Source organism: Hoplias malabaricus, chromosome 4 (assembly GCF_029633855.1).
Source record: "Hoplias malabaricus isolate fHopMal1 chromosome 4, fHopMal1.hap1, whole genome shotgun sequence".
NCBI classification, from domain to species: Eukaryota; Metazoa; Chordata; class Actinopteri; order Characiformes; family Erythrinidae; genus Hoplias; species Hoplias malabaricus.
The window spans coordinates 60891429-60910556 of NC_089803.1; the positions used below are offsets into that span (position 1 = coordinate 60891429).

Below are 19128 nucleotides of genomic sequence, written 5' to 3' on the forward strand. Positions count from 1 at the left end.
ACCTTGTAATGTAGAACGAAATGTAGAAGTTTGAAGCTCTGCGCATGCTCAGACCCAAAATTTGAAAGTTTTCATTTTTGTTTTTCGTGTTAAATCCGTTTTTTTAAATACACAATCTTAGTTTTCTAAGATTTTGCTTGAGTGCACCAAATGTGTACCCCGAATTCAATGTAAAATTTATATAAAACATTTTTTTTCACCGTAATAATCTTATAAATTCTTTAACAAGGGGATGTAGGTAGCATTTTCTGATAAACTACATTTATCTCACCTACTGTTTTATTCAAATAACTATACGTATAAAAGTAGTGTATGACAGCACATTTCGACAAAGTAGCACATATCGTCAGAACACCCCTCGGCATAGCATTAATTTGTGCCTTTTTGACTTGCCAAGTTAATGCTGTGTCATAAACAGTCCGTTGATATTTAAAATACAGGGCTAAATTACTGGGTATGCTTTACAACTGCCAGAGATTAGGCAGATAGTGTAACACCAAAAATAAAATCATAGAAAAAAAGCTAATGGGCATTGCCACGGGATAATTTGGGCTTATATTATCTAACTATAGGAAATTTTTGAAAGCAACCGGCTTTGTCTCCCCTCTTAAGTTTTCAAGTGTGTAGTGTGTGATCACTCGGATTGAAACACGACCGGATAAAAAAAGAGAAAGCCCGGCGCTTACGTCACAACGGACGTAATGTCGCACAGAGGGAACACCACGCGACAAGTGTAGACAAGATGGCGACTGCGGTTTGTGTCCGATGTGTAGATTAAGTTGAGACGCCGCGAGTATAACAACAGTAAATACAGGTACGTACCGTAGAAATGGCTTGCACTGGAACTCTGAAGCGAAGATGTCGAGTGTTGAGTCACAGCGGGAATGTGGGATCAGCCACACGTTTATAAATCATTTTTTGGCTCTTTATTGATTAGCCTTATTCGAATTCTACGTTCCACCTTAAATGGTGCGGTAGTTTGATTCTGGCGCTCAAGGCTCCTTATAACTGCCGCATCTTTTAAGGTGGAACAGGGAATTCGAATAAGAAGCTGGCGAATGAGGAGAAAACTTGAGTTTCATAATCTTTATCCGTTTATCAGCACAACAAGTAACTTTTCTTTTAAACAGCGCCCGTAATAGCATTTTTAAAATTATTTTTTAATATTTACCACTATGGCTAAACTGTCTAAATACCTCTCGTTACCTGTGGCCTCTCACACAAACCCTCTTAAGATGTAAAGTGCTTTTCTGGCCTCCGTAAAATCTGCAATTGTAAACCTGAAATATTGATTTTAGCACTTCAGTGTTTTAACAATACCAGAATTCTCAAAAGAATATTGCAGTTTTATTAAGTTGAAATATTTTTTGTATCCATTGGGCTTGAAAATCATCCCTAAATATGAGTTTATTATTTTTACTTTGTATGTTTCTTGTTTCTCTCCCCCCCCCCTTTTAATCAAGTGTAGTTACAACAGTACAATGCTACAGTGAAAATGGAAATAGAGGACTCTAAAATAGTACTTTAGAGGGTTATTAAATAGTGTTGAATTTTGCTTTTGTGAATAACATTTTTCTTAAAGAATGAGTGATCATGTTTCACAGACAACTTTACAGATGCTGGTAAAATTCAGGCAGATAATCAATAATTATATATTGTAAAAATGAGAAATTAAAGATTTTTGTGAAGTGAAATCATTATGTATTTTTTATGTGAATCGTGTAACATTCCAATTGAATGTTTTAAAACCATAATGTATATAAGTATGTATTTGCCATAATAGCTAATATTAGTCTGTAATACAGTGAGAAGTGCTAAAATGTAAATGTTATGTTCATTTAACTATTTCCAAACATCAGCTGTCATTTGATATTGATATATATATATACACACATACATGCATACATATACATACATTGCTACCAGCACACACACAATGTCAGAGTCAATATCACTTTAAGCATTCTATTTTAGGATGATTATAGTTAGGTAGTGCTTAACAGTCAGCTGTTTGTTTTTAATCTTTGTTCTAGGACCCCAGACCCAACTCATCAGCTCACTACCAAGACTTTGATTTGTATATAACTGCCCAGCAGTGCAATTAGAGCATTAACCTGTGGGTACCAGGTATTGAAAAAATGGGTGGTGAGCTGCTTTTTAAGAACTTTATTAGAGCTCAGGAAAACTGAACAATTAAGTGGAGGCCAGTGAATGAAGCCTTAACTTTTTGTTGTTCTTCCCAAACTTTATAATTTATCACTGCTTATTTTAATGGTGACATTGTTACACTGAACATTTTTAACGTCTGCCAGCTCCTCACACATGCACAATAGTCATGTAAGTTTTATTGATAAACTTATAGGTTGAGTCAGGTTTGCCAGGAGCAGGAAAAGTGTTATAAAATGTTCTGTGCATGATTGTGAAATACTTTTCAGTTTTGCTCGAAGTAAGATCCCTAAGTTATCCTTTTAAGCCTAACTTTAGAGCTGTCAAAAATGAATGCCCCTCAACATTATATTAAAAGTACAGGCCTGACTTTAGGTTGGTTATCTATATAAACTGATACATAATGCGTTGTAAAATATGATTTGGAAAGGAAAATGTCCTTTAATGTTAAACTAACTTTTTCGAAAAATAAAATTTGGACTATTTTTACTGGTCTATGCCATTGTCTCACAATGTAAACCAACTGATATTTTCAGATCATAACAAAGAAAGATAGACATTTCTTTTTTCAAATTTATAAAAGAAACCATTTAGAGGTTAAATATGAAGTGGTCAAAAGCTTATGAAAACCACAAACAAATGTAGGCACTTGTCTTATTTTTGAAAAAAAATGTTAGTGACTATAAACTGAAGAGTTCATAAGTCCCATTACTATTTTTAAAATTGTGTCTCCAGGGGTCTGCTTTCATCAGGTAAAGTTTGGAGTTGATACCTCCTACTGATTTGAAGTTATTGAAGCTGGAGCAGACTGTGGACAGATGGCCTTTCCAAGTGTCTTGTTAGACCCCAAGCTCTCCATAAGGAAAATTATTACTTTTACTGCAAAAATACAGTGTATATATCTTGTCTAGACCTAATGTCAACATCTTAGTGTTTTTCTTTACTTTCTATGAGAAACTCGTCACCTGTCCCTCACCAAGTGGCCATTTACCTTCACCAAACAGTAAAAACCCTTAGTTGTGGTGTGTTTTATTCTGATGTACTGAGTTTATTTCTGATGTTTACACTTGTTTCTCACAGAGTAAAGTGTTCCTTTAAATGACTGACATGTTAAAAGGCGAGAGCTGCACTCTGATTGGCTGTAGAGCAAGGCAACCTCCCCCACACCCCTTCTCCATTTAAATGTCCTCAGTGGGGGAAATGTAACTAGTAAAAGACATCTAAGCTTTGAAATGTGTTTATTGCCTTGTCGAGCTTGTGGCTGCCAAATAGAACTGTCTGAGTCTCCCTCGCTGTGTCTGGCGCTGAAAACATATGCGCTCTGCTGCGTGTTTGTCCCTCCTTGGGTGCACATTGCCATAACTCTGTCCCTGATTGGTCTACAGACTTGATTGACATGTCGTTGGAAAACTGACGATTGGTGTATATGTACACGTTGACTCAAATATGGCACCGTGAAAAATCTGAAATTCTGTACTGTCACTAATATTTTTTCATAATAATTTCCAAAAAATAGCAAAAATACTTATTTATCAAATGGGATTATATATAAAATTATTAAATCAATGAAAATCAGTGGCTTTAAGCTTTAATTTGGTACATTAACTGTCGATTTTGGACCTGTAGTACTTGAGAAATACTGATGGATATAACAATGAGTGATTTATTTTAAATATATTTATTTATTTATTTATTTATTTATTTAAACGCACCACTGAACAGTGAGTGAAATAAGAGGCTAAATAACACTGGGTTTCTAGGTTACGACTATCAACTCAGTCGTTTATGATGCAGATCATTGAGTGTATGTTACAAAGAGCAGCCAGTAACAAATAGTGAGAGCTGAAGAAGAGAAAATAATTCATACCGTTTTGTCTGATGCATGCAGCTACAGTTTGGAGGCTTGTATTCGTGTACTTTTGCTCAATGATGTCAGCCTGTAATATAACAAAATGGAAGCAAGGGCGCTCTAACAGCCAGAATGATGGAGCTGCCCAGAGCATTGCATGTGTACATTATGTAAATATCGGCCGAAGCTGATCATATAAAAGTGCGACAAATCGGCCCAGTTAATCAGCCAGCCGATATATCGGTTGATCAGTAGTCTTTTGTTCCCTGTGGTTCCAATTAAAGGATATATACCTATGATAAACCCAGGTTTGTAAGAGACATTTAATCTGTATTCATAAGTTGACTTTATTGTTGAAGCCATGTGTGTGCATCCAAATGTATAGCTTATTGAATGGGGTTTCTTTTTAGAAATCTTCCTAACACAGGAGAATTGTTTTTCTTTTCAGAGACTTTTAAATGTTTGGCTTAATCCTAGATTAAATTGGGTTTTTAATGGTGACACAACTGGCACAGCACTTTAGGTTTAATCTATCTCCATTAAACCCACTAAGAGTCTGAGTCTGTATCAAAGGAAGCTTTTTTCCTTGTTATGGAATTCAATGAGATCATAAACAATAGGCGATTGTAGAGAAGTATGATTTGGGGAAATATATAAATTATTTTTTTTTAGATGCAGACACAACATGGAACTCTCTTGTAACTCAGAAAAATAGCTATTCCCTCACACGCATTCTCACTTCACATAAAATTTTTCCACAAGATAATGCCAATTGCTCTTGTTTAAAATTCTCTCACAAAAGTCGTGTTATACAGTACTTGGCACCAAAGACATTTTGTATCCTTGTTCTAATCAGAATTTCTGTTTTTTTCCTTGTAATTAAGATCCAGGCCTTGCCTGGGACCATTGGTGGTGGGGCTGATGGTGTTTGTCTTGTAGTTGTGATACCATCTAACTCTCCTGTAGTTGGTGTATAATGTATTTTATTTGGTTAAATTCCATGTGATTTTTACCCTCTATCAATTACCTGCGCTGTCACAAACAGTAAATCCACACTGGCCTCCTTGGGGACCAAGTCTGTACTAAACCCCACTGGCACCATTAATGCATGCTCAGTGTCGCATGTTCGAATAACACAACACAGCACTCCACTCACCTGTCCTCCGTGTACCTATAACACGTTTACAGTATATTTCCCCAACTAGTCAGTGGTCTCCTTATGCACAACCACTGACTACACTTTTCAGTTTCTTCTGATAAATCCTGCCCTTAGTTTTTGGCCCCTGATGCTGACCCACACAAGCAGGGACCTATTTTCATTGGTCTTATATGCGGCTGCCTCCTGCTTTTTCTCACCTCAGCGTCCAAATCTGCGTCCTTCAATTTCTTCCTTTTGAAAGCTTCATGTACTGCATCTCCAAATGGAATTGTTAACTCTATGAAATAAACTACCTGTTTACTTTGAGTACACCACTATGCCAGGCCTCAGTGTAGTTAATGCAATGCACTCTGGGGCCTGTCATTTTTTAAATTTTTTTTTAAACCTGCATTTGCCAGCAATTTCCCATCAAGCATTTCACCCCATTTACCTCTATTTGTTTATTTTATTGCATTTTATTTATTTATTTCCTTTTCTCACCTCTCCTCTTCACTCCCTTTTTAATGAATGCCATTTCCATCTCCTCCTCCAGATTAACCATGCCCTGGGAGAAGGTACTTGTCCCACTGGCTGCCTTCACCGTGGTGATGTGAAATATTTGTGGCTGACTGTGATGGACAGGTGTAAGCACGTAGGTCGTTTGAGGCTTGCACGGGACCACTCAATCCTGAACCCGCAGAAATGGCACTGTGTGGATTGCAACACCACAGAGTCTGTGTGGGCATGCCTCAGTTGTTCGCATGTGGCCTGTGGGCGATACATAGAGGAGCATGCACTACAGCACTTCCAGGTACAAATGTGAACATTTCCCTCCAACCATACAGTTTTAATAATAATATCTTATTTAATATGAGATACATTTTCACATTTGACAGTGACTAAACTCTGAGAGGATTCATGAATATTTTGGAAAGAAATACACAGAATATACTAATAAAACGGATAGATAATTTTCACAGTAGGTGTGAAAAACATCCAAATGTGTAAAAAAAAAATATTTTGGAAGTGTTATGTTAAAATATAAATGGATCGGGATTTTTAATGGAAATTATTCTGTTGATATATTGGCATAAAATCAATAAATGATTATATGTTAAACAATATAAAATAAATAAATAGAGATTGAGTAGTCAAATTAGCAGAAATATTGCATAATTTGTTTTCTGTTAAACAAAAGTGAATGTTATAGCAGTGAAATTAAAACTTACAAAGACAAATAATACATTTAGTAAGGTAGGTCAAGAAATCGGTTAAATAGAAACTACATTTAAAGTCCTGTTTGTAATATTGCTGTTTATCACTGGTTGTTGTAATTAATGTTATTCTAATGCTAATTAATTGGGAGAATTTTTTTTCCCCATTCTGCAGGAACAGCGCCACCCTCTGGCCCTGGAGGTGAATGAGCTGTATGTCTTTTGCTACCTGTGTGATGACTATGTGCTGAATGATAATGCAACTGGTGATCTAAAGCTGCTGAGGAGTACACTCAGTGCCATAAAGAGTCAACGTTATGAGGTTACCACACGCAGTGGTCGTACATTGCGATCTGCTGCAGTTCCATCAGAGCAGCTCACACATGGGAACACAAGAGAGCTGCAACTACAGGATGAGGATCGCATGTTTACTGCGCTCTGGCATCGTCGGCGAGCGCTCATGGGACGTATCTTCCGTGTCTGGTTTGAGCAAACAGAGCGAGGCAGGAGGCGCCTGGAGGAGGTGAGGCAGCAACAAGAAGAGGAGGAGAGGAAAAGGGAGGCAAGAGAGAGGAGGCGCAAACTTAAGCGGCAACTACGAGAAGAACTGGAGAGTGCTCCTCCTCGGAAGAGCAACCGCATCCGGAGACAGAGCCAAAAGGCAGCTGCAGCTGCTTTCAAAGCAACCAAGTTGGTTAAGTTAGAGGTGGGCAGTATTGCAAAATGTTTGTTGATTTTTGATGATTAAACAATATTGTTTTCCTTTTTTTTTCATTTGAAAACGTATGTTAATAAATATTTGAAAATGAATGTTGGTCAATATTTTGTTAGTGTAGACCTTAAAATGTAACAGAATTAAAATTGACTAAATGCACCCAAGTGCTGTGACATCACAAGAGCAACCCACTTGCAGCCTCATTTAGGTCCTAAGCCAGAAAGAATGTACGGGTCTGTGTGGTTTACAACAAAAAATACATTTAAAGCAAAGTCAAAGAAAAATTTTAGATATGTTTCCCAAATTATTCAGCTGTATTTCATTGCAACTAATTTTGTTATTGTAATATTCTCCATTTTTCCCTAATTTTGTGAATGTCTGCAGTGATAAGAGTTCTAACCAATTGTGTTTCATTAAAAAACAATGAGTTTATGTAGTGTGTTCTGATACATTTTAATTGGTAATTGGTGCAGAATATGATACGTTTTTTTTTATTATTAAAATCATTGTGTCCTTAGTTTATCATGGCACCGCTAGTGCAGAGTCTCCATTTCTCTCCAAAATAATACATATTTTCCCTCATGTTTTTCATTTGTAGGTAAAGCTCTTCAAACTCAAGCCAACTCCATCCCTTACCTTAAAGACTCAAAAAGGCAAAATGCCTCAGCAAAGGCCACGCACCCAGACCAAGGCCAAACAGACTCGAGCCCCACCTCCTGAACTGAAGGGTGACTCTCCCATTAAAAGGCGGCCCACCGTTACACCAGGAGTGACGGGCTTGCGTAACCTTGGAAACACATGCTACATGAACTCAATCCTCCAGGTCCTGAGTCACCTGCATGTGTTCAGGGAATGTTTTCTGAGACTAGACCTAAATCAGGCCCTGGAGCTGTTGGCCTCTGCAGTCAGCCACAAACTTGGACTATCTGTTCAACATGGCACACAGCCAAAAGTATCTGGACAGGGTTCTGGTCTCAGTGGAGGGGCATCCCGATCACGGAGTATGGAGCTCATCCAGCCCAAAGAGCCCAGCTCTAAACACATCTCTCTCTGTCATGAACTACACACACTTTTCCAGGTATAATGGTCGGTCTCTCTCTCTCTCTCTCTCTTTTTATATATATATATATATATATATATATATATATAATCTGCAAGGAATGTTTGTTTCTCTTTAAAAGACGTAGGCATAATTTTATGAGTTGCCATTGTGAGTTTGATCAAAACAAATACAGTTGCTACTGTAGCTTGGAGATTTTAAATGTCAACAATGTCAGGTATTGACAAGTCTTTCTGGCCAATCAGCTCTCTGTAAGGTTTACACATCACATTTTAGTCAGTGTTTGGCTTGCTTATCATTAGGGAGCAGGTTTTAAAAAAAGTACCCAGTTCAGGATAAAAAGTACCGATTTTACCTAATGAAATAGCAGAGTAGTAACATGTAGTGTAGGTAATATGCAGTGAAATAGTGTCAGTAGAAGCAAACAGCACACTTTATATATAATCTTTTCTGATACAATCAGAAAAAAGCTTGGATATTCAGTGCCAGCTATTTGATATAATTTCATGAAAGACAGGAAAAAGAGCAAAAAAAATACTTTGATATATTTAAGTGTTCCCACATGACTGAAGCAAATCTGAGAGGAAGGGCATGGCAGGGGGTTGCAGGTATGCCACTATTGGTACTGGAGATCATGCCATTTGTTTACATAATAGGGTATTCCAATAAGGCACTATATTACTAGATGGATAACATTTTAAATCAAGTGTTGTAGTTCTAATATTTAAAGTGAAGGTTTTGATAAAGGTTTAGATAAATGAGAGAAACTGACAATGGGAGTTTATATCATTTTAAGGACAAAATTCATCTGGATGGCAGTCAAATGAGTTTGGTTGGCTGCAGAGGATAGCTTATACATGGAAAACACTAATTGACCATGTATTGAGTTGTCTCCTAGAAAATTGTTATTAAAATATTATATCAGAGTGCGTGAAACCAAATTTTGCTAGAATATAGAATGCAGCCATTTGTATTTTAGCCATTTTAAATGCATCAACATGTAAAGATAATAAAATGGCAGCTTAATAGACAAATGTCCAAGCCTGTCCATGAATTAGATCTGAATTCGGCTGTAGCATATCATTCTCTGAGGATTAATCTGTGTATATGTTTTTTTTTCCTTTTTTTTAATTAATTTTTATTTATTTATATATCCATATATCTATCTGTATCTGCTTTTATTTATTGATCTATCTCTCTATCTATCTACCCCCCCACCCCACCCAATAGGTGATGTGGTCAGGGAAATGGGCTCTGGTCTCTCCTTTTGCAATGCTGCATTCTGTTTGGCAGCTGATTCCAGCATTTCGAGGCTATGCGCAGCAGGATGCGCAGGAATTCTTGTGCGAGCTTCTGGACAAAGTTCAACATGAGCTGGAAAGGACTGGAACTTTAACGCCTGCCACTGTGCCAGCCAATCAGAGGCGTCTCATCAAGCAGGTGCTCAGCGTCGTCAACACAATCTTTCATGGCCAGCTTCTGAGTCAGGTGAGGAATGTAGTTTTTCAACATTTTTATATTCCCAAACATAATCGTGTGTCAAATAACAAGATACAATTGTATGCAACACTTGGAACATTGTATAGTCAAATTGTTTTGAGTCAAAATGGAGCATTTTTCAGTATCAATATACATTTTTGATTTTATTTATTTATTTATTTAAATAATTCTGGGGAAAACAGATAGAAACCCTGGTCTGCAGTGTTTATTCTGGTATGTTAATATGTAAGAGAAAGTACATATTTTTTTCCACGTATGGAATATTTTTATTTATAAAGTTAATGAGTCTACACAAACTTTCGCATATGACTGTACATTTAAATCTGAAATTGTCTTTGAAATAACAATCTGTATATTCTTTACAGGTGAGGTGTTTGGCTTGTGATCACCGCTCTAACACAGTGGAGCCATTCTGGGATCTGTCATTAGAATTTCCAGAGCGTTACCACAGTAACAGTAAGGACGCTGCGCAGGTGCCGTGTGGGCTGACGGAGATGCTGGCCAAGTTTACTGAGACAGAAGCTTTAGAAGGAGCCATTTATGCCTGCGACCACTGCAACAGTGAGTCCTTTTTACATATACATATTATTTATCTTATAAATACAAGTGGTGATGAATGACTGTAGAATATGCTAAAGTTAGCAAATAAAGAGTTCATTATTTAATTTCCAGTCACAACTGTAATTTCTGTGGATGTAAAAATAATGCACTTGAATAAGGAAAGAGAATTTCAAGGGTATATAATCGACTTTTAAGACTTTTGAGGCATGGAGCAGATGTTTGCAGGATTCTTTGAAACATGTTTCCAGAAAAGAACGGGAGTTGTAATAATAGCAGAGTGTGGACCTATTTAATCTAGTTGTTAAATCTTCTGTTTTAAATTTACCTTAAATATATTTTACTGAGGCAGCTAATTAAAAAAACACGTTGAATGTTAAATTAACAGCTGTTTTGACTGGGAACTAAAATGAAGGCTGGTCTCTGTATTTAGCACAGCACTGTAGTAACATCTGTAACAAGTAACTACATTAAAAGGGCCAAATTTCAGATCCTTACCAAGTTACTGAATTATCATTTATAATTCTAAGCATAGATCTCTAAATGTGAAAGTAAATGACAGATTAATCTTCATACTGGACATGTTCATATCCCATCTAAATCAACAAAACAAATCTGTCTCAGATAAGCAGCGTCGTTTCTGCTCTAAGCAAATGGTTCTGACAGAAGCTCAGAAGCAGCTAATGGTCTACAAACTGCCTCATGTTCTAAGACTGCACCTCAAGCGCTTCAGGTAAAAACAAACATACATTTTATTATATTAATGTTAAAGTTTATTCCTGTCTGTAAAGCAACTTGAGCTAATTTCTGTACAAATAGTGCTCTACATATTTTATTAATAATATTCAAGCTCTGGTTTGAGTGCAATGTGGATGTTCATGTTTGTTTGATAGTGTTTTCTTTCTTCATTATTTTGTGTACTTATGTAGGTGGTCTGGTCGTAATCACAGGGAGAAGATTGGTGTTCATGTGGAATTCGAGCAGGAGCTGAACATGGAGCCATACTGCTACAAAGACTCCAACACATCACCACGGCCCCAACACTTCCTGTACCAGCTCTCTGCTGTCGTAATGCATCATGGGAAGGGCTTTGGCTCTGGCCATTACACTGCTTTCTGTTACAATACGGAAGGAGGTAAGAGATGACCACTGTAAAACACATTTTCCTTAACAATCTTTCTGTCTCAGTTTAGTAGACTGGCCTCTTTCAGTTTTTATGAAACAGAATTCAGACAAATATTTATCACAACCTCCAGGGATTTTTATGTGCCAGATAAATAATGTACAAGATTTGATTGCATTTGTCTGGATTTATGAAAAAAATGAATGGGGGGGGGGGGAGGAAAAATGGTCCTCAACGTCACATCCCTGTTTGATGTCTCAGCACCTGAGCCTAAGAGATTATTTCTGCAATAAAATATGTCCCAACAACACGTTTATGATAGTTAGCATTAATTATGACAGAGTTGGTTTACTCTGGGAAAATACCTACAAATCATCTGGAACTTTAAGGTGCACTATTCGAGATTTCACATTTCTATATCATTAAACCACTCATTTCAACGTAAAGGTGTAGTGGAGTTAAGGTGTCATGAGCAGGGAAAGAAGCTACACTGCTCTGTTTTGCTGTTCTCAAGGCATTGTTTTTACCTCCAGGATGACAGATGGCCCTGCTCTCTGGAAACACACATTTGTTTTGCCCTCCCCAATGAGACCAATACAGCCTACAAAGCTTTTTCTAAGCAAGCTGGTGGATTCGAGTACCAAACATTCAGGGCAACTCAACAATTCACATGTTCCTCCGCTGAGGAAAACAAAAAAACTCATTCTTTCATTAAAACACCCACTAACATAGAGAGACAAAACAAGTATTAAAGCTGGACCATCTTTCCCAATAAGGAAAATACTCTCAGTTTTTCTCCTAGAAAGTCTCTCCCAGGTCAGTGACACAGAGGAAAATACTGCTTTGTTTTCTCTAACTCCCTTTGTCGGGAAAATTCCACCTTAGAAGCTCCTGTAAATTCAACTTCTAAAGTTACTATTATGCTGTGTTGTTTCCGTTAAGGGCATTTTGTCCAGACACTTTTCTTTAAGTGTCTCAATATTCTTACATTTATCAGTGTTAAAACATACATTTCTTTGGCATTATTTAAAGTGGAGCGGAAAATATGAATGAAATGCTAACTACTGCAATGAGCGAGAGCCTGAGTTTGTGTTTTTGAGTTGTTATGGATATTGTAAGTTTGTTGAGAGTCACTGTGACTTTTTCAGCTTTTGCTCCCAGCAATGAGAAGTTAAGACAGGAGGTGGGGTTGAGGTGGGAAAGAAGGTGAGCCTGAAAAAAAGGGCATTGAAGAATTACTATTTATGTTTGGCTCAGAGATGCTAGTGCGACATCTGCTGGCATAATATCGGATAATGCACCTTTAAGCTAAGGATAAATATGATCATGTTTTGTTTCCAAGATTCAGAAAGCTTTCATTGATTATATTAGTACACTTAAATATCAAATACTATAATAGTTTTAGTTTAAGTCTATGAAATCCTACTATTACATAGTAGGATTAGGATTCAACAGGATTTTTGGTGGCTGCAGGTAGGAAGAGACTGGTGAGCTCTGGATTGGCATAGGATATTTTACATCTATTGTTGTGTATGATTGTAATTGCTAACTAATTACTGTATTTTCCGCACTATAAGGCGCACCTAAAAAACTCAAATTATCTCAAAAGCCGACAGTGAAAAAACAACAAGATTACTGAAAAAAAAATCCGGCCAGAGCACATCATCAACATGGACGAAGTTCCACTCACCTTTGATATTCCCGTGAACCGCACTGTAGATAAAAAGGGAGCCCGTACGGTAAATGTTCGAACCACAGGGAATGAGAAGTCATTATTGAATCGAGGAAAAGTCCCCCCACCAACTATGTGGGGTATATTAACATTGCACTACATGTTTTACCTTAAACTACGCTGGGTTGTAATCTATTAATAAAGTTGAACTGACCTATCTGACTGTTTTGTTGACATTCCCTTTAGCGCAGCCCCATCTAATTGATGCATAACGTAACCCCCAGCCTCTACTGTAGCGTCTATTGTGTGCGCCTTATATATGGACAAAGTTTTAAAATAGGTCATTCAATGAAGGTGCGCCTTATAGTGCGGAAAATACGGTAATAGGCAAGTCTCTTTTTACACATACATGCCATTGTCTACCACTCTAGATAAAATATTTGTGTGTTTTTGAGTCCACTCAGTGATCCATCTCTAGTAAAATGCTTTAATGCATCTCCCATCATGAGAATTTTGTATCATCCTTGTATATCCTTGTAATTGCAGGACAAATTCTGTAACTACACTGACTTCTAGCAAAGAATATTGCCTTTAGTGTCATAACTATGTCTTGTCTTTTTCTTTGTCAGGGTTTTGGGTGCACTGTAATGACTCGAAGCTGAGTGTATGTGCAGTGGACGAGGTGTGTAAGGCACAGGCCTACATTCTCTTCTACACCCAGAGAAACACTCAGGATAAAGGCAAAGCCAGCGACCTCTGACACCTGCACTGTAGCCAATCAGCCACAGAGACATTTTACTGTAAATACTGTTGATACGACTGTGTGTATGTATGTGTGTGTGTGTGTGTGTGTGTGTGTGTGTGTGTGGCGTTCAGTGGTTCTGGAGACGCTCTTAATGCCTTATACAGATCTTTGGCAGTAAGCCGTGTGTGCGCATGTGCGTGTGAAAGAAAGGTAAAATATCAGTCCTAGGCAGAAGCATTATTTCAGTTTGTGTGTGAGATGTTCTGTAGGGTCAAATGTGCTCTTGTAATGAGAATACCTGGAGCTAACCTCTGACAATTTTGGGCAAAATACGGAACAAACTAAGTGAGATTTTTAAACCAGTCCGACATCTCATGAAGATGGGGCTTAAAGTAGGGAGTGCCTTTGAACATTTTCCAGCAGACAAGACTATACAATCGGAGATGCTGCAATATGTGAAGTGTTGACTAATGCTGATATCCAGTCTTGCTGATACAAAAACATTTACAAAATAAACCTAAATTATAGCGTTTTAACATTTCATTTTTTATGGTAACAAATTCAGTAAAATGATTGAAATATACATATTAATTGTTTGCAAATTTCCTCTTTTCTGAAGTAAAATGATTGGTCTGCTGATACCATTGTCCCTAGATGTAGCGCGGACACCCCCCCCCCCCACCCCCAAAATCCAAATATCACATGTGCGGAATAAGAATGCAGTAAAATAAAAGAAAAAATAAATATAATAACACTTGCCAGGAAAAAATTAAATAGGTGAAAATAGATTTTCCTAGCTTACTAGCTAATTGTTATATTATCAATATTTTAGACATTAAAACGTTGGTATTGTACTACAGCAAAATCTGCAGACATTTGTTCTCATTACATGATCACATGTAGCCCCCCAAGACAAAGTTTGGGAGAGAATGTGAGTAGATTTTTAATTTTCTTTAATTCTGAAGATTTTCCTACAAAGAGGATGAAAAATTGCAGAGTACTGCCCACAAACCAAAGTGTTGAGGGGGGAAAAAAAACCTTTTGAATGTTAACAGTTTTCTGATTTGCTTTAGCCTTTATTCAGAAAGGGGTAGCAAAGGACATCACTGTGATGTCAGGTGTGTGTGGGTGGTTTTGAATGTGACATTATTCCCCAAGTCTTCTCAAAGTGCCCTGCCATGTTTAGACCAGATCACTGAAGTGGGGTACTACTGATTTTTCTAAAGGTCTGCATAATTCACTGAGGTTTATACAGTCTTACTGTCGTAGATGTGAAAAGGTTCTTATTGTGGTAATCATAATGTCTACAGTGTAAATGGTCAATTTATTTACTTTCCAAAATTACCAATAAACATAGACATAATTTTGTTAGTATTTAATATTTGTGATAATAATATAGTCCAAATTTGGAAAATAATTTTTTTGCAGTGTCTTTTGCCCTATAATACCAAGTTTAAAATGTGTTGGGCCAAAATGATTGTAAAACAGTGTATCAGGCAGTACGTTTAATGTATTAATTTTCTGAGAGACACCTTACTTAATGCCACTGTTTTTGGTAAGTGATGGGAAATAACTCCATTTTAGATTCAAAGTGCAGTGACTGTCTTGTGTGTAATTATACAAAAATTTTGAAAAATCAGTAGAATTTACCCATATGTTTTTTTTTTTGTTTTTTTTTTGTAATGTTATCAGCTCCTTTTGAGCACCCTGAACATGATTTTTAATGGTTCAAGATTTTGTTTTTCTGTTTAGGTTTTCCAGAATGTACATTTATATACTCAGTACTGGGGTTAATGAGATTTTTTTTTATATATTTTTTTAAAAAAACAGTGATTTAGCAGGAAAAAAAGTGTAATGATTTCACCAGCGAAGACACGATCTATGCTGTATGTACAGTGTCCGGTTTTTGTATGGATGGTTGTGTGAGGGTGTTTTTGTAGCTGATTGAATTAATTCTGTGACTGTTGTGGTTAGTGCACTCTCTATGTAGGTGTGTGTTTGAGGATGTGTGAGGATGGAGGTAATTCTTCTTTGTCATAATTTCACACCCCCTCGAGAGTCGGCTTGGTTTCTGGTTCTTTTTAATCCATGTTCCACTCTTACACAGGTATAGATATAAAACTATGCAAATTGTTACCTCAATTTATAGAGAAATTTACCTCAATAAAAGGAAAATATTTTTGCATTTTTCTAGAAAATGACTTATTTGCCTTTTTTGTTTTTTGTCTTCACATTTATTTGTCTAAGTATACACTTTAAAACAGATACTACATTCCACAAGTGTATTTAACTTCCTGTTAAAATGGTCATTAAGAATTAGTTATTCATTTATTTGTAACCATGAAGAGAAAAGAAAATGATGAAAAAAAAAATAATAATAATAATCAGCAATATTTGATGAGACCTCTGTATCTGCAGGCTTATGCATTTATTGCATTAAACAGAAAACATTTTAAACAGACTTATCAAGTCTATGTCCTCATAGTAATACATTTCATAGCCATAAACTCTGGAACTAAAACGTAACTACATAATGATAAAACCACTGCCAAGTTGAATATGGCTATCAATATTGTTATTTTTATGCAGTTTTATGCACTTATTAATTCTGATACAGCATATTTTTTTGTTGTTGATCTGCATCTGTGTATTTCAGTTTCAGACAATAGCACCACCATTCCAAAACAAAAAAAAAGCAGAAATTCAATGCATATTCATACATAACCATGTCTTGGTGGAAAAAAATTCACTATTTTCACATTTTATCCACAGCCAAGACTTTTTTGCTTCATTGCTGCATAGTTAACCAACATCTAAAATAAGCACAATATATTTTATGATTTTTTAATCCATATTAATAGATTACAATATATGTGGCATCAATAACCAATGTATCTAAGAAAACAACATTTGTCAGCAATTTAGGCATTGATCGACATACTAGCTGCAATTACTTGTTAGCTACACAACCCGTGTAAATTCCATGCAAAATAGTGTACTCCAATAATCTCATTTTAAACAAGAATCTGTGATATATATTCTTTTATTCTCTTGGTTTTATATAACTGACAAATGTACAAGGGAAAGGTTTCCAGTGTTTTTACTGCCAAACTTAATGATTTGTAAAAAAAAAAAAAAAATTTGTATCACAGACCTTATGTCACTTTCACTTAAATACACCACAACCCAAAATTAATTAATCAATCAATCACTTAAGCATGAAGGTTTCTCATGCTTCAACATGCTTTACTCATGCTGTCACACAAATTTAACAGTGGTTTCTGGTCATGCTTTAGATTTCTCAGAATGTACTGAAACTATACTGTACTAAAACTTTCACTATACGATGTACATGGTGAAAGAACTGAATTCTTTTTTTGATATTTCCCTCAAGAAGCAGTGAGCCATAATCTTTGTGACCACTGAACTTTTTGTGGATGTTTCTTTTATGTTATATTACTTGCTTGTAATGTAATGTTTGCAATTAGTTTAACTTAAATATTCTATTAATTTTCAAAACTTTGCCCCTATTTTTTGGAATGTCTTACATATATCAAAATTTATTTATTTATAAAATATAAACAATTTAGAGAACGATAACACTGGAAATCTTAGCATGTGCTTTTGTCAGTTCACTTCTCAGCTTTTATCCCACTGAATTGGGATTTTACTTATTTTTTATATATTTTTTTAAAAACATGGATTGATTTTCAAGTACCCTTCTTGTGTAATCCTTTGCTGTGTTAATGATTATGGCTAGCAGAAAAACTGAAAAGTCCCTCTAGAATGACTGACTGGGAAAAATATAACATGCATTGATATATCCTAAAAGAGTTTATGGCAAAATTCCAAAGCCTGATCAAATCATGTTTTGTTGATTTTCTAAGTGGGGACAAAAGGACAAAAATAAGTAATTTTTGTCAATATATTTCCATGTATATTACCTGAGATAAACATACAGATTAACATAAACTGTCATCATTTTTACAAAAATGTATCTTTCCCCAATATGTTAAATTCAGTAGATGAACTGTAACTGTGCATTACAATGTACAGAATCATATTCTTTGTAGAAAATGTATGCACACAATTTAATTCAGAAAATCAACAAACACACCATTTGACTTAGTCCTGTAACTGATTTACCAGGTTAAGTGGCAGCATTTCATAAATAACATTTGGTTTCCTCAGCAGGCAGATGTTTAAATATGTTCATGAAATAGTTATTTGATTAAAGTAAGGAAAACATGCACAGAACTAGTAAATTCATATATGTATGTAATTTGCTAATTATTATTATTATTATTAATTAATATGAAATATGGATGGATGCAAGTCCAATTTTTTTAAGAGATTACAGATATTCAATTATGAAAATGTTACTCCAGAAGCAAAGTTTTAATTCATTTGCAAATATCCTCATGCTACGAGTTGTCATACTCTTATTTTTAAAGTATTATTCATTACTCATTGGCTAGGCACAGTAGAATAGTTAACCGCAGTGGTTCTCAGTCCCTCTTTTTACTTTTTACTTTTTTTCTCTGCTTTAACACACCTCCTCCTTTGAATCAAGCCCTTTATAAGGTGAGTCAGATGTGTAAAACAAAAGCTGTTCACTGGGGCTGAGAGCCAGTTCTAATAAGCATTTAGTTTTTTTTTTAGTTTTTTTTTTGTTGTTGTTGTTTTTTTTATAATTTCCCTATTCATGTAAAAAGAGACCTGGTTTACCAAAGCTATTATACTGTTAATCAATATTCCAAAGATTTTCAACCTAATCTCTATCTGTTAACAAACCAATGACTGCTAAAAAGCACCACTATTGAAAAACTCTTTAAATAGTTGTAGCTTCTGTTGAGAGAAAAAATAAATAAACGTCTGTGGTATAGGACAATATTATACAAATGCAATAGATAGAGATTGAGTTAACCACTGGATAATTATTTTAAAATCATTTGATATATTAACGTGTGTGTTCACAGAAACATTATGATCTGATGATCTCAGGCCTACAGGGGAAACCAGGCCCAGGACAGCAGCTAAACCAGTTAGCCCATCCTCCTGCATAGTTATAGAGTTCAGACAGCTTTTCATGCAGAAAATTACAGCAGCACAGATCGGCCAATGTTGAATAGTTCAGCAGGGTCCAGTGCTTCCTGCCCAGGATCTAACTGCTTAAAAGTTGGTTTGTACTGTTTGTGTATTTACACTGCCTGTCCAAAGTTTGGGGACAACTATACTTGTATTATTATTATTATTATTATTATTGTTGTTTTTTAACTCTCAGTTAAGTTACAAATAAATGATTAGAATAACATAAAACACCTACTACTACTACTAATCCTAAGACAATAGAAATGTTGCTAGTAACACAAAGAACTATTTGCACAT

The 19128-nt window shown here is 35.8% G+C and overlaps 1 protein-coding gene across 1 annotated transcript; it reads left to right on the forward strand.

The window, feature by feature from the left end:
- The first annotated feature begins 700 nt into the window (after nucleotides 1-700).
- usp44 (ubiquitin specific peptidase 44) lies at nucleotides 701-16007 on the forward strand. The gene is made up of 9 exons (XM_066669966.1): nucleotides 701-814; nucleotides 5707-5964; nucleotides 6543-7073; nucleotides 7681-8160; nucleotides 9373-9630; nucleotides 10008-10203; nucleotides 10825-10933; nucleotides 11130-11335; nucleotides 13625-16007. Exons 2-9 carry the CDS (start codon nucleotides 5788-5790, stop codon nucleotides 13753-13755), a joined length of 2088 nt encoding a protein of 695 aa, XP_066526063.1. The 5' UTR covers nucleotides 701-814; nucleotides 5707-5787; the 3' UTR covers nucleotides 13756-16007.
- The last annotated feature ends 3121 nt before the right edge of the window (nucleotides 16008-19128 follow it).

Bases quoted from the DNA above. Each gene is read 5' to 3' on its own strand.
- usp44 (XM_066669966.1), top strand. From the start codon at position 5,788: ATGGACAGGTGTAAGCACGTAGGTCGTTTGAGGCTTGCACGGGACCAC. The intron at 10,204-10,824 runs GTGAGTCCTTTT...AATCTGTCTCAG, and splicing joins TGCCTGCGACCACTGCAACA to ATAAGCAGCGTCGTTTCTGC. The intron at 11,336-13,624 runs GTAAGAGATGAC...TTTCTTTGTCAG, and splicing joins CTGTTACAATACGGAAGGAG to GGTTTTGGGTGCACTGTAAT.